The 16,203-nt window shown below is 39.7% G+C and overlaps 1 protein-coding gene across 10 annotated transcripts in view; it reads left to right on the forward strand.

The window, feature by feature from the left end:
- Positions 1-16,203, forward strand: part of unc13a (unc-13 homolog A (C. elegans)) — a 43,272-nt gene that overhangs the window by 3,582 nt on the left and 23,487 nt on the right. For 5 of the 10 annotated variants that reach the window (XM_067514560.1, XM_067514554.1, XM_067514556.1 and 2 more), the window contains exons 2-23: positions 442-471; positions 594-693; positions 1,559-1,676; positions 2,241-2,364; positions 2,741-2,811; positions 3,049-3,103; positions 3,702-3,731; positions 4,442-4,637; positions 5,964-6,083; positions 7,510-8,316; positions 8,466-8,559; positions 9,544-9,590; positions 9,776-9,854; positions 11,364-11,438; positions 11,530-11,749; positions 12,312-12,539; positions 12,802-12,943; positions 13,602-13,771; positions 13,903-14,018; positions 14,923-15,086; positions 15,178-15,331; positions 15,535-15,603. In XM_067514560.1, coding sequence (XP_067370661.1) covers positions 442-471; positions 594-693; positions 1,559-1,676; positions 2,241-2,364; positions 2,741-2,811; positions 3,049-3,103; positions 3,702-3,731; positions 4,442-4,637; positions 5,964-6,083; positions 7,510-8,316; positions 8,466-8,559; positions 9,544-9,590; positions 9,776-9,854; positions 11,364-11,438; positions 11,530-11,749; positions 12,312-12,539; positions 12,802-12,943; positions 13,602-13,771; positions 13,903-14,018; positions 14,923-15,086; positions 15,178-15,331; positions 15,535-15,603 — 3,209 coding nt within the window. Of the gene's footprint in view, positions 1-441; positions 472-593; positions 694-1,558; positions 1,677-2,240; positions 2,365-2,740; positions 2,812-3,048; positions 3,104-3,214; positions 3,308-3,701; positions 3,732-4,441; positions 4,638-5,963; positions 6,084-7,509; positions 8,317-8,465; positions 8,560-9,543; positions 9,591-9,775; positions 9,855-11,363; positions 11,439-11,529; positions 11,750-12,311; positions 12,540-12,801; positions 12,944-13,601; positions 13,772-13,902; positions 14,019-14,922; positions 15,087-15,177; positions 15,332-15,534; positions 15,604-16,203 lie in introns of those variants that run through there. The other 5 variants (XM_067514558.1, XM_067514562.1, XM_067514563.1 and 2 more) reach the window with 2 other exon arrangements.

Raw genomic sequence — 16,203 nt, forward strand, 5'->3', positions numbered from 1 at the left:
ACAGTGAGAGGGGAGGGGGCATGTGGCCAATCTCATGCCCAGCATCACATTTTACTGTCACCTGCACAAACTGTCCTTCTGCCCCTCTGACTCAGAGACCCTGGCATCTCCTACTGAATGATTGCAGCATTTCATATTCAGATCCTGGCATTCTGCCCAAAGCAGACTGAGCACTTTCAAGCTGAGAAGAGCAGACCACCCCCCTCCTCTCTCTGAAATGCCAAGCTCTTGCCAATCAGCAGCCAACCATAGTTTCATGCACATGAGCTAGAGGCGGAAGCCAGGCTGAAATCATACTGTGACCACAGGCAGTAGTCGACTCAAGTTATATTTGTAGCATGGTGATGTGAAATCTTTAAAAACTCTCATGGTAACAAATATTATGTTTCATTTCTTCCATAGTTACATTAATTTAGTTTCTTTTTCTCAATGTATTTGCAGTGAAGAAAGCCAAGCTTGATGGAACCCAAGGTGAGTTATGCTTTGTGGTCTACAGATATCATGCATTTGTTACTATTTTTACTGAAGCACATAGTTTCATGCAAACACACATAGTAGAATGACCGGAGGTTTCTGTTTTTACCTTTTTACAGAGAAACTTAACACATACGTGACGCTGAAGGTGCAGAATGTCAAGAGCACAACCATCGCTGTGCGTGGCTGTCAGCCATGCTGGGAGCAGGACTTCATGTTGTGAGTGGTTCTTGCCTTCTTACCTCGTCCACTTTCTTCCTACCTTCCTCTTTCCCTTTGAAGAATGGAGATGATGTAACTCCTGCGAAGTCTGAGCTGCTACAGCAGGTTTCACGCAGCCAGTCGAGAGAGATTCTCCCAATCTGGGCTTCATGACAACTAATTACTCCAGAATATTACCTTAACAGTAAAAACACCCGTTTTAAAGTAAAAACTGCACATTTATTCTTCCCGTTCTCTTTGAATCTCACAGTGTTCCTTCATCCTGCCATCTCTTTTCCTCTTCGCCCTTTCCTTTTTATGAAGCAACACCCTATTCAGCTGTTTGCCAAATTGCTTTCTCAACTCTCAGGGAAACATACAAAGATACAGTTTCATTTTAAAGCTGGTTCTATTGTTAGGTTTTGATTCACTAAAGACAGCCAGTGGGTTTGGGAAGAGGCGCTGTTCAATGATGAGAGATGCTCAGTGATCTGACAATCTGCCAGTCAGATAGGTACTCACATTACAATTCCTAGCAAGCCCTGACTGTATCGATACCTAAGGTTTATACTCTGTATGAATGTTGCTTGGTGGAAAAACAGGGCATAGAGGTTGCTGCTGTTTGTTATAGATAGCCTCAGTTTTATTCCTGCCTGTTATATCTTACTAGCGACCTACTCTTTCCATCTTCACGCTGAATGACTCATTTCCCTCAGCAGATTGAATCACAGTGCATATCCATCACCAGATTTAAGTGCAGCTCGTGGTGGCAGAAAGTGCATTTCTATCGAAAACCCCCCATGCACTGAGGTGTCTCTGTCTGCTTTTTCATAACTTGTTTGTCTTTTTTCCTAACCTACTTCTCACTACTTCTGCTGTGCAGCGAAATAAACCGCCTGGATCTGGGCCTGACGGTGGAGGTGTGGAATAAAGGGCTCATCTGGGACACCATTGTGGGCACCTTATGGATCCCTCTGGGCAGCATACGGCAGTCCAATGAGGTGCACTGCCTCCTTCTTTTTCTCTTTAAAATTTGTTTAATATACAACAATACCCCAGTCTGAGAAATGAATAAATGCAATTATTAAAATATCCGGATAAGGGCTATTAAAACTCATTGCTTTTTATGTTATTTTAATTTATTAATTTTGTGAAACCTGGAGAGCACTTTGAGCCTTCCTGTTGAATCTCATGTATTTTATTTGTCACTTTTATTTTCCCCTGATTTTAGCTTATTAAACAAATATAAACGTTTAAAGAGGGGCAACATCACTTGGTGGACAGTACAGCCAAATATCACTCAAATAATATTGGGGTTCTGTTTTACTCTGTTAGGGATTTGGATAGAGATGCCATTCATGTATTGAAAATATACAGCAATTTTTTATGATAATAAAAAAGAAATTGGTGTCATTGATTCATTCCTGCGTAGTAAACATGCATTTAGTTTGCATTAGTTAACAGTAATAACTATATAAACATTACTAATAATACATTACATTAATACACTGCTATTTTAAAAGTTTATTGTTCTAATTGTACACCTCTTTCTCTTTTCTTTCCAGGAGGGTCCAGGTCAGTGGCTGACCCTGGATTCCAATGTGATAATGGCTGAGAATGAAATTTGTGGAACCAAAGACCCAACCTTTCACAGGGTGCTACTTGATACACGCTTTGAATTGCCGCTAGGTTTGGCCTTTCATTCTGGTTTTAACCTGCCTTGTCCTGTTTTATGCTAAATTTACAGTATGTAAATAAAATATACAACAAATATTGGAGTAATTAGTTCTTGTAATGCTGTAGTGCACCATTACTATTACCTTAAACCAACCCTACTGCCATTTATATAGCTATAACACCCGCTGCATAGCTGTGTGGCTATAAGTGCAGTAATGCGCACATCTGATTACACACAGTTTAAAGTGAGAGAATTTAAACTCCTTTTCAGCTGTGTTAAGCTATGCTAAAGAAGCATGCGTAGTGTCTGGCCCTAATCTAACATTTTTAGAGAAATCTACATAGAATTAAATCCAATGAATATTATAAGGGTTTGTGTTTGTTGCAGACATTCCAGAGGAAGAGGCCAGATACTGGGCCAAGAAACTTGAACAACTTAATGCCATGAGAGATCAAGATGTAAGAACTTCATTCTTTTCCACATTTTCTTCCCATGTCTCTTTGCACACTCTGTCATCAGTATTTCCTCTTTACATTTTTTTCATTCATAATTATTTTCCAACTGTTCTTCATTTATTTCGATACTCTTCAAATACAATCCCTGGTCACCAATAATACAGAGAAATGTCAATATGATTACAAGCAATTATGCTAGTAGGAAGAGCTTTTTTGAGATTTGTTGTTTTTCCCCCTCAGTATGCCGATCAGGAGGAACCGGAGCGACCACTACATGCACCATCCACGCAATGCTGTGAGCCTCTCCCTTATCCACCTGCTCTTGTGCTTTCCCCTGCTGTGTCCTTTTTTATACCTCCTGTTATTCCTCTCCCCGCTCCCTTTGCTTTCTCACTCTGACTCACAGAGATCAGGATTAGACGGGAGCTCGAAATGAAGATGATAGATGAGGCAAAGGTTGGGCGGAGGGAGGAAGAACAGCTTGTGACAAATCACGCATGTAGGCCTGCTCGAGCACTAGAGTGACTTATAGTTACTAGATGTGTGATGAATGTGAGCTGACATACACTTGGTTGTCAGACACACACCACCCTGCCTGTCAGTCTGTCTTCATGATGATTAGTACCCAGCTTAAGTGTGTACAGTATAAAACTGTCGACAGAGCAGGTTGGTTGGATGCTTGATGTCTATGTGTGCGTACAAAGATGATACAGCATTATGTTTTCTGTTCTTATTTACTTAGGAACATAAATACCAACAATGTTTAAACTAAAGCTAATCTTTACCTAAGTTTCTATACTCATACATGTACATAAATGGATACTGATTAACTTCACACTTTGCATACACGTTAACATTTTTAAAATAATTATTTCTCCTTTATCTTCCTGCAGGTAATTGGAGTCTATGGGGAGAACAACAAAGTAAGTTTCTTTAATGTATGTCTACTAATGACTTGGAGTAATTGTGTATTTGTTGTCCTTGTCTGAGTTAATGTAATAATCTCTTTGTGTTGATTTCCTCAGAGAACATTAGCTGCCATGAAAATGTTTTTTTTTTTGTTTAGTTTTTTTTCTCAACACATCCTTCTCGAATTTCCTTTCGGCTGGTATCCACAGCCCTCTGGATTTTAAAGTCAAGCTATTGGAGTTAAATTTAGTAAATGAAATTTTAAAAAAGTGGCACTGCTGAAGATACAGACGGGACCAAATTTAAGGGAAAATGTGAACAAATTAGTGGAGAGGCTAGGATGACAAAGCCCCTTTCCATAGGGCACGAGGGATCACTGAATAATCTGCTGGGTATAAAACTGATGTGAATCATATGCTATGGCCTTTGGAGTGACCTATGTGTGATTGTGGACCGATTTGTTAGCGGTCTCCACAACCATTATCAAAACAAAAAATAAAGAAATATCTTTTACATTAATTTGCCACCTTTCTGTGCATATGAGAACATATAGTGAGCACACAGAAAGGTAGCTGAAAGTCAACCGCTGGTTCTTTGTGTGATATTATACTTTAAAATACATTTAACCAAGTACTTTAAATGATTCGCAAATATTGTATAATACAATTCTCACCAGTTTTCCTATATCCCCTCTTCATTTTGTCCCATCTCCCGCTGTGGACAGATGAGGACCCAGACAGTGCCGTGGATGACAGGGACAGTGACTACCGCAGTGAGACCAGCAACAGCGTTCCACCCCCTTACTACACCACCTCCCAGCCCAATGCTTCTATGCACCAGTATCCCATGAGGAATCAGCACTACAGACATTCCTACAATAATGACATTCATGAGCTGGACTATGACCACAGAGCCATGAGGTACATTACAGCCACTACTTAGCCACAGATGAGACTGAGGCAAAGTGGTTTCTTTTTCCTTAGCCTTATTGCTTATATGCATCTATGAGATTACCACAGGGGTTGTCCTAATGTACTGTAACAGCAGACCTAAGTAGGAGAAACGTTTCATTTCAGTGGGACAGAATAAGGAACAAATATATTTGCTGAAAATGTAAAATAATTGTAAACAAAATATTCCTTTGTTATAAAATCTATATGGAGTCTAGCACATAGCCCTGAGACAGCTGAGCCCCTGCAGCCATCTTTTGTTTCATCATGTTGTACATGGTAACATGTTGTCCCACTGTGCTCTCCTCCTCTAGAGATTAATCCTGGCCTCAGAGTATACAAGCATGCTGAGGCACACAGCTCTTGTATACAGGTCATGTATGAAGCAGGCCTTTGTAGTTATCTTTTCTGTGCGAATGTGTGTGTGTGTGTTTGCATTTTGTTGTGCATGTCAAGTGTGTGAGCAACTGAGAAACTGCATGGTATCTCTTCGGCGCTAACTTGTAGAACAGAAAATCAACTAATTTCTGGACATAACAGTATTTCTGATGATTTTTAGAGGCAGATCATAAAAGTTCATGCATTGCTCAGAAAAGCTGAAAGGGAACTTTAACCTTTTAATATGGTCATTTTAGATGGGGAACGAAAAATATTCCAGGGATCAGTTTTATTGGGAGCCCTTATACTTGGATAGGATAGGTTCACAGTTTTTAATGTCTGTCTCAAAACAGTGTGCAGTGGTGAAATAGTCATCCCTCCTGTCACATTGGCCATTAAGATGCTCCCTGTGGTGGTTGTCTGTGTCTCCAATGTCAGTGAAGCAGGACAAAATCAAGTGGATACATTCTGAAGTCATCCTTTAAATATTGAATTTCCCTGTTTCACCCCATTTCTAATATTAATATTCCACAATCAGTGTTTACTTGTTGTGTCGTGGACAGATGGTAATACAAAAAGGAATTTGGGTTATTTCCACTTGATCTGAATAAACTGGTCTGCTAAACACTCATATTAGCTTCACTTAAAGAGAACTGGAACTGTAGATTTCATCCTCCATCACTTGCATTAATATTGTTTTAGAGACCTCTTAACAGTCGCTATGTACAGGAAAAATAATTATAGCAAGCAAGTCTGTTTCTTTGTTTATACAGTTGCCTGTCTACAGTTGTAGGACAGACATGAAAACTTTGATCCTGTCCTTCAGGGTAGTCGAGAGGTTCAGTTTACTGGGCTCTACTGACGCTCCTTTCCTACCTCTTCCCTCCTCCCTACTTCCCTCCCCGCTCCTCTTACCAGACACTATGGTAGTTTAGACTCGGCCACCAACGGGCGCAGTGATATCGACTCAGGCTCAGGGTCGAGCCGGCACACCAGTCGTCAGTATTCTCTAGACAGTAGGCATTCACTGTCCGATAGGTGGGTCTTTGTACCTCCTCTCCAGTTCCTCCTCTTCTTCCTTCTGCTCCGGCCTGTGGCTCCGTCTCGCTGTGACGTCAGTGGTGGACTTGTCCTGTCCTCCTCGCTCGCTGTGCTTGCATGCATGTGCTCTTACCCTTTCTCTGTATATGTATATATTCTATATTTTTATACAGAACTATAGGTGTTGCATCTATCTTTAAATGAAATAATCAGAAATAATGTGTCATACACATTCTATCATACATTGTTAAATGTCTGTATGGTTTTCTGTTTATGTGAGTGGGCAAGTGATTGATAAGATGTGTGCTGTTGCATAACAGTCTGAGACAGAAAGGTTAATTGTTGGTTGGAGTTTGTGGAAAAGCCTATGTGTGTGTGTGTGTGTGTGTGTGCGCGCATCTGTTGTCGTGGCAGCCTGTTATTACAGTCTCATCCTGGATGTGAGACTTTAAGAGGAGCCTTGTCTTTTTCTGGGTGTCCCGCACTTGGTAATTATACACATTTACTTTCAACTTGTGAGACAGCAGGAGGCCTTCAACCTAATAATGGGGCCCTAGAAGAGAGGCCAAGACAGATTATGTTCATATTCATCTTTGTTTCATCATCTTTTTTTTTCTTCTTTGGTCAAACAGAGGGCAGACATTTATTTAGACACAAGCTTTATGCAAGCATTTGTCACAGGCTGTGTTAGTCTTTGTGCTGAATGAGAAAGAGATTGTGAGATAGTTGACGAATAGGAAAGAACGGGGGTTTGTGATTGACTGTTAATGTGCCCATTTATACATATTTGTGTATTCCCTGTAGCTCACAGCCCAAGTTCTCTCAGTTACACAGTTCTCTCCTGCATCATACATTATTGAATCCACATCACTGTAATCAATAGAGACCAAAAAATAAAGTGTGAGTGCCTCTCCATGTGACTGTGTGTGTAAGAAATTGTTTTTGTATATGTCTCAGGTCTTTCCCTGATTCATAGTCTGCTTCAGTGTCTGATAGTCTCATTCATCATTGTGAATAAATATTTTTCCCTTATTTATCCACAGAAAGAGAGTTTTTGCTCTGCCAGGGTAATAAATTACCCTAACCTCTCTAGGTTTACTCTCATTCATATCTAGAAAATCTGTTTTCTAATTATCTGCTTATGTATGGTGTGTGTTTCTGTATAATTTGTGTTTGAACAAAATTAGTATCCATGGTAATCTTTCCGTTAATAAAATTATGATCCCCCTTGTTACAGAGATGCATCACTAGCCTAAACCTCTGTGCTCTGAGTATCGTAATTGGTTTTTGTAGTTGTCTCCCTCCTTGGCCTCCAACACAAATTCCCTAATGAAAACACCTCAGCGATCTCCCCTAGTTTACATTTAAGCCTGTGTGGGTGAGTTTATGTAACAGGTGTCTCTATCTTCCTCCCTTCCTTTAGTCCTACAGATAGTCGTTACGCTTCGTCTGGCGAGTTGAGTCGAGGGAGCTCTCAGCTGAGCGAGGAGTTTGTTCCTGAAGATGGAGAGAGTTTACGAGGTTCTGAGTTCTACGATGAAAACGACTCCTACCACTCCTGCCACTCCTCTGTCAGCTACGGCAAAGAGGATTCCCCAGGCTGGGATGGTGAAGACCACCAAGGCATTTATAGCGATGAGGGAGGCTACCTGAAAGATGGAGGGGAAGAGGGGGCACTATATGATGAAGAGGTGGTAGACATGTATGGGGAGGAAGGAGAGTACAACTATGGAGATGAGGAGGACATGCCTTATGAGGAAGATGAAGATATGTATCCACTAGAAGGCACACTCAGTGAAGACCAGGAGCTGCCCTACACACCCACAAGCACCGCCCACACCTATATGTCGCCCACTGATGGACTGAACTCCACCAGGCCACCACTGGAGAAGCAGACATCACTAAATCAGCAGCGACTTGTGCAGGATCAGGTCCAGCCCCCCAGCACAGCTCCTGGTCTACCCCCAGTCTCACAGGATGACAAGTTGCCTCATTTCAGTTCAGACTCCAGCAAACCTCCCTTTGCAACCACCCATCCAGATCTGTCTACAACCACTACATCCACCCCAACATTTACACCACAGGTTGCAGATTCTGACTCCAAATCCTTGGAGCCTGGGTCCAAATTTGAGGCACCACTGGAGGAACCTCGACCCCCAGAGCAGCCTCAAGCCGCAGATAGCATCCCACCAGCTTCTGAGGAGAAGACAGAAGAGCCTCCTGTTACAAGGTGAACACTGTTCTTACACTAAAGGCTTCATAGAGCAAAAAAGAAGCACAACACCTAGGAAGCTAAATGGCAAAATAATTTAATAATAAATTAGGACACATCCAGATGGACTAACAGAATTATAAAAAAAACTTTAATCGCCCTTTTAGCTTTCCAAAGAGGGAAATCATGGAACCCGGTCCTGCCAGAGCCAAAGCCAACTGGCTTCGACTTTTCAGCAGAGTACGACTACAACTGCAAGAGGTACAAGCAGTGTGTGTGTGGAGGGGGAGATCACAATGTTGTGTATTTGCCAATTGAATCCCTGCACTCATGACAATGGATAATGTAGTGTTTTTGTTTATTGTTGCTGTGCTTTAATTTGAGCTCACTGACTTGTTGCATCAGTCCCTGCATGAGTTTGGCTTTTTGTTTACTGCTCCACCTTTTTTCCTGGTTTGTGATTGTTGCCATGGATTATACTGTATTGTTGTGTTTTTATTTGATAGTTTCTGTATACCCCTTGTATTGTTTTGCCATTTCATAATTTTCTTTTCAGTTGTTTGGCATCCTCGTAGCGATTTGCATGTAGTCTGTTCAGATTACCCATGGCTGGAGCAGACTCTCAGGTGGGTGTGGCCAGAGTGTGTCAATTTGTCAAATATATTTCTTGTAAGATATTCTTAGAAATCCAAGAAAGAAGACATGGGACGCTGCTGTAAGCCTGCAAAGTATCATTTTCAAAGTTTGGAGTATTTTTGTTACTAGTGTGACTTGAGTATCTGTGCTACGTGTTACTCCTTGAACAAGCAGGCAGCCATAGGACATGGTTTTTCATAAAAGACCAGATAGAATTAGAAAACTGAGTATAAATAGACCTGCTCTAATCGATGATGTCAATAATCACCTCAGCCCCTTAGTCAAAATTCAGCTATACTGCTTTAAACATTTCCTCTGCTTTATTTTTTATGTCTTACGTGTACCAGTGTTGTATTATTCATTTATGAATCCTGGAAATAGTTATTGTGAAAACAACTCACCATGACTCACAAAAGAACAATGAATATATTAGCTTTTTGTTAAATAACCATAATGAAATATCTATTGATTTTGTTGGTTCTCAGTAAGAACCATATAAAAAACACCAAGTACAGAACTGTAATGTGTTATGCTTCCAATTTTCCAAGCCACAGCTGAAATGGTTCTCTGCTTGCCTGTTTTTCTAATCTTATTTCTCTTTTTCTGCAGGCCCGAGGAGAAAGTGTTGGCATTGCCTCTCTGCTTTTATCAGCAGGGTAAGTAACGTTGATGCTGTTGCTACTATGTTCACTGATCTATACCTTAACTTACCAACCAAAGAGCACAGGCCTTAAGTCCAAGGCCTTTATGTCTTAATGGATTTGATTTGTTTTGCCTGTTTCTCGTTAATAACTGTAGCTAAAAAGATAAGAGATGTTGAACGTGCATGTGTTGTTTCCAGGATGGGCGGTGCTCTGTATAGCATTGACAGCATGCCAGACCTCAGGAAGAGGAAAGCTATGCCTCTCGTCAGAGATCTGGTGAGTTTACACACTAATCACTTTATATTCCCCTGACCAAGTGTCTTACATCTCCCAAGTCCATCTATCATTTAGCTTAGCAGTCAGCACTCTTCTGTCTATCTGCAACTGTTTGTTTTCTTTTTCTCAACTTTTCTCGTTCACTCTACTATATTGTCTTTATGTCACCTTCGTTGAGTTTTTTTATTTATTATCATTAGAAGTGTTCTACCTCTGTTAAATGTCAGGGGGATCAAATTTTCTTAGCAAGGTTATAGCAGCTAGATTAAATTTATTGGCATATGTTATCATGTTTCAGTTACAGAAAAGAAAACCATAAAGGCACACGTTTGCCATTTTAATTGTTTGATTGTTGCAGAGGAAAGAGCTCATCTGGCTAACTTTCCATTAAACCTTGACATTTAAACACTTGATAGTTTGCACATGTTAAACAAAGTTCATCATATTAATAGTGTAGTTTTTGATTGCTAATAGGTGGATTTTAAGACCTTTGGATCCATTCTATAGTTTAGTCCTATATCTATACCTAGCTAACTGGCTGCTGGCTGTAGCCTTATTTTACCACACCCAATAGTGAGTGTCTTTAATCTTCTGATCTCATCATTCCCTGAAAATGAAAATATTGTTTAATTTCAAAAATACGTTTTCAAGACTAACAAAAGGCAGACTGTAAATAGGATGGCAATTTGGATATACATCAACTGCCAGGGAAAGCTCAATGTGCATTGTTACTGAGTAAATCAGATCCAAGCATTACCACTAAATTACCAAGAAATTAGCTCCAATGACTGTCTTCAATAATAAATCGTGCTGTCACACAGTAACAGTCACTGTGCAATGACAGACAGTCCCAGGCAGGTGCGTGGTTCTCTTCCTCTCTTTCAAACAAACAAACAGCACAACTGGTCAGTGTCATATGTAACTGATTGGATAGTGTGGGGTTCTGGCTAAATAGCAGGGATTCTTTCATTTAGATGTGGGATGTTGTCTGATTGTCTGGTTGCAGCTGGGGCTTCCTTAACCCTTTAAGTTTTAACTGATTGTATAGTCACCTTCTGTTGTTCCTCCTCTTGTATTTTTATTTTGTTTAATTTAATTGTTTGTTTTTTGGTTGTCCAAAATAATTTTAGCAGAAAATCTACACTTAATCCATTAATTTCTCAACACTTTCTTGGCATTTTTAATTCTGTGTGAATTCTCTTCTCTTTGCTTATTTCTAATAACAAATCTCCCATTTGCTCCTACCATTACTGCCACAGGCTATGGTGAGTAGCAGCAACACCATCTTGTCCAGAAACATATATATATTTTGAGAGTGTTTTTTCAGTCTCATCAGAGAATTGGCCACTCTTTTGAAAAGGAGGCACTTGTTTTACCTATTTAGGAATCATTGCCAGACAGACGGTAGAAATAAATCTAGTTTATAGGCTGTAATGACATCTGTCTTTATTTTTAAAATTAAATTACAAATTGAGCTCAGATAATGTCCCCTTTTCTCTAATGTCACAGTCTTTGGTCCAGAACTCCAGGAAGGCAGGCATCACCTCCGCCCTGACATCCAGCACCTTACACAATGAAGAACTGGTCAGTACTAATTTACAGTATTTATACATCAGGCCCAAATGCTTTTCATTCTGTTGACCCTGGACCTCTTTCTTGTCTGAACCTTTTCTAGAAGAGTCATGTCTACAAGAAGACCCTTCAGGCCCTTATATATCCCATCTCCTGCACCACACCACACAATTTCGAGGTGTGGACTGCCACCACCCCCACTTACTGCTACGAGTGCGAGGGACTCCTGTGGGGTATTGCTCGCCAGGGCATGCGCTGTACCGAGTGTGGTGTCAAGTGCCACGAAAAGTGCCAAGATCTTCTCAATGCTGACTGTCTACAAAGTAAGAAAAATGTCTATTGCACATGATATAAGTGTTAATATGTGGGAAAAAAAATGACTGGATTATGCATACGTTAATGTTTGGTACTAACCAACCTGATGGATGTGTGTTTCCAAACATCAATGTTCAATGAACCTATATAGAATTTAAAGTCCACAATATACGTAAATGTAACTTACATGTACTTTCCACAACTGGACTTTTGTAAATGTTTTGTTTGTTTACATCAGTTACATCATGTGTCGTCTATAGGTGTAGTTATTGGAAATAAGCATTGTTTGCAACCTTTCAGAAGACTGATACCACTCTTTCATCTGTAAAGAAATTGTCTACGTTTATTTTATAATCTATGCCTTTTATTTTATCGCTTACGCTGGCTTCTTTTCTGCTCTGAATTAAATTCTCACTTTTCACTTTCACAGTGCAAAAAACCAGGCAATAATCCTCTCATATGTTATAATTAATGACTTTAAGGAAACTCAAAGCCATAGACACCTCATATCAAATTTCTATAGCCTGTATTATTACATATCTGATTCTTTATTTAATTGTTCCTAACCAGGAGCTGCAGAAAAGAGCTCCAAACATGGTGCAGAGGACCGAACCCAGAACATCATCATGGTTCTGAAGGACCGCATGAAGATTCGTGAGAGGAACAAACCAGAGATCTTTGAACTCATTCAGGAAGTGTTCGCTGTCCCCAAGTCCGCCCATGTCACCCAAATGAAGCAGATAAAACAGAGCGTGCTCGATGGCACATCTAAATGGTCAGCCAAGATCAGCATCACAGGTGAGAGGGAAATCAAATTCAGTCCAGTGCAGTTCAATACCTTTAGAAGAGAGTTGGCCAACACTGTCACCATCAGAGTCAGAGTCAGGAAATGGCACATGTCAGGCGTTTGTGTCTTTAAACAGAGACAAGCTGCTGTTTGAATGAAGTGAGCACAGGTGGCACTTGTGGGGTCATAGAGCAGAAAGTCAAATGAGATAAGAGACATTTGTTTACATCTAAACACACACAGTAACTTTCCCTTTCCCCCCCCAATTCCTAGTGTTGTGTGCACAGGGTCTACAAGCAAAGGATAAAACTGGCTCCAGTGATCCTTATGTCACCGTCCAGGTGGGAAAAACCAAAAAGAGAACCAAGACCATCTATGGAAACCTTAACCCTGTCTGGGAGGAGACATTTAATTTGTGAGTTGAGATGTTTTGAGAATACTTGGATTGTTAAATAATGATTATTTTCATTACCAGGTATAATACTGGTTGTTCCTTGTAGATAACTGCTTTGTTTAGCCATGAAATTGAAATATGAGAAGTTATTGGAAAATGCAAATCAGAGCAAACAGGTTCCCAGAACCTAACTCTAAATAGCTTGTTATGGAAATATTTTATTTTATTTTTTTGTCCATTCGGCTTATCCTGTGAGTTCAGGGTCGCCACAGTTGATCATTTGTCTGCATGTTGATTTGAGCTTGTTTTGGCAAAATAATGGTTATAAATTTAAAAAGTATTTTTTTTGCAAACAATCATATAAAACAAAGAAACAAGCAATGTTAGAGATTGGAACCATCAAATATGTGGCATTTGTTTTTGATGAATGACTTCATAGATCATTATTTATCATTCATTTTCTATTAGTTGACTAAACTTTAATTCTAATTCTTGTAGAGTTGCAGTTACAAAATATGATCTGCTGTCTACTGATGAAGTAAAAGGCATTTAAAATTGTTTAAGGCTTTTTGTTTACCCTTGCATTTCATGTTTAATGAGTCATGATAGTAATCCATCTGGTCTTCTTGGCCAACTGTTAATGTAAGCTGTGACTGATTCTCTGGTTCTGTCTATGTAGTGAGTGTCACAACTCCTCTGACCGCATCAAGGTGCGAGTGTGGGATGAGGATGATGACATTAAGTCTCGTGTGAAGCAGAAGTTCAAGCGCGAATCAGATGACTTCCTTGGTCAGACTATTATCGAGGTCCGCACTCTAAGCGGAGAGATGGATGTCTGGTACAATCTCGGTCAGTTGAATCATATTGTGTCACTTAAATATGGAGGTTGACTAACATATACTATCGTAATGTCCTTGATCTGTTTATCTCAACCTGCAGTTTTTCTGCGGTTTGGTAATGTATGTTGCTGTTCTTCACAGATAAGCGTACAGACAAATCAGCTGTGTCTGGGGCCATCCGCATGCACATTAATGTAGAGATAAAAGGAGAGGAGACGGTCGCCCCATATCATGTTCAGTACACCTGTTTGCATGAAGTAAGCTCAATATGTCTTTTGTGTGTGTTTGTATGTGTGTTTCAACAGATATAAATATAAATAAATAAATATATACTGGTGTTATATACCAGAGTCTTTACCAGTCCAAAGGCCTGAAAAAACACTTTCAAACACATTGATACAATACGATCCTCTATACTGATAGTTATTCGGATAGCTTTTACAGAAAGCTCAATCTGCTGTCAGTGTGCTGTGATTAATTGCTGGCATAATAACCTGTAGAAATGAAACATTTGAATGTGTACTTTTCCCATCCTGTGTCTGTGCATGTATCTCTTCGGCAAGTCATCCTAATGATCCATATTAAACAAGTTAATTTACTTGAATGACATTCACCTATATAAGGGATTAATTCCAAATAAATGTATATACTATATAAATACTATATATATTTATAAAAGTTAATACTCTGTGAAGTTTACTTTACTCTAGTAAAATAATGACCGCTTCAGCACCGTGTCCACTGTGTAGAGAAATCTGCTGAGTGATTGTAGACCAATCACAGCCTTGTACAGAATCATTGCTTGACCCATTACTCACCAAAACTTAATTGCTGAACCTTAACCAACAAATGACCACAGTTACTGATGCACATAGGTGCCCATAAACCACAAAGCCAAATGTTTTACAACAGCATAACACTTTATGGCCGAGTAGCCAAGACAGCACCTTGTGTTGGCATCATAATTTACTTTCATGGATGTAGTACATCTGTTTAAAGATAAACACATGAAGAGGTTGAAATCTGGTCTTGCCTTTTCACAATGAACTGCATACAAACTTCCATTACAACTGACTGATGTGTGTGATGCTACTTTAGTTTCTATTTTCAAAACGTTTCATTCAATTTCCTGTGTAACTCTTTTGCGTTTCCATTCTGTAGAACTTGTTCCACTTTGTGACTGATATCCAGAACAATGGTGTGGTGAAAATTCCGGATGCTAAAGGGGACGATGCGTGGAAGGTTTACTTTGAGGAGACTCCTCAGGAGATTGTAGATGAGTTTGCTATGCGTTATGGAGTGGAGTCCATCTATCAGGCCATGACGTATGTTCCACTGAAATGCATTGTTGTGTTTTCATGCATATATCTCCCTGTAAGGTGCGCTGCGTTGTTTACCTCTTTTCTCAATTTGCAGCCACTTTGCCTGCCTGTCATCTAAATACATGTGCCCAGGTGTGCCAGCAGTGATGAGTACCCTGCTGGCCAACATCAATGCCTACTATGCTCACACCACCCAGGCAACCAATAATGTCTCTGCCTCTGACCGCTTTGCTGCTTCTAACTTCGGGGTAAGTCACTGCAGAAACCCTTAGCTGAATTGGTAAATTTAACAGGTGTCGCTACCTTTTTTATCAAATAGTTGCACAAATCTATCCAAAAACTACAGTTCATGTGATTACTAAACGCTTTTTTTCATGCATTGTGCAGCCTAGTATGTCCCCTACATATATACTTTTTATACATACTAATACTTATGTGTCATTACCTACAGAAAGAGCGATTTGTCAAGCTCCTAGACCAGCTGCACAACTCTCTGAGGATTGACCTGTCCATGTATCGAGTAAGATTTTTCTCTCTCTTACTATTTGCACTCATAAATTACCTTCTGCAATATATTATTCTATATTTCTTTAATGCATCTCCTTCTCCTTATATTTCTCTCATTGTGAGAAGCAGTAAAATAGAGCGGGTGGATGTGATAATTAGTTTGACAGTTCCTCTGAAACATGCACAGACTTATCCAGGAAACACAGCACACCCACACAGTAACAAGTCAGAGGGTTTGGTAGCAGTGAAATATTTTTTTTAGAACTTTTTAGAACAGCTTATTATTTGGAGCTGTTTTACATTTTACTTTTCCATTTTTCCAGTTGGTTTTACATTCTGTCGGGCTGTACAACATAATCAAATAGAATGAAAACAGTTTGTATTACAATAATTAAAACAAATAAATAGGGGGGAGACAAAGGAAAAACAAAAGAGGGACGAAAAAGTACAGCTGGCATAATGTAGGATATAGGGAGAATGTCTTCATTAAAATATTATGATCATAATGCATATGTTATTTGCTTCATCTAAATCCAATCCCACACTCTTTGGATCGGTTAGAACGGTTATATAATAAACACTTGATTGTAATAGACTTTGTTGAAGCCCGTAT

This window comes from Channa argus, chromosome 8 (genome assembly GCF_033026475.1).
Source record: "Channa argus isolate prfri chromosome 8, Channa argus male v1.0, whole genome shotgun sequence".
Classification (NCBI taxonomy): domain Eukaryota; kingdom Metazoa; phylum Chordata; class Actinopteri; order Anabantiformes; family Channidae; genus Channa; species Channa argus.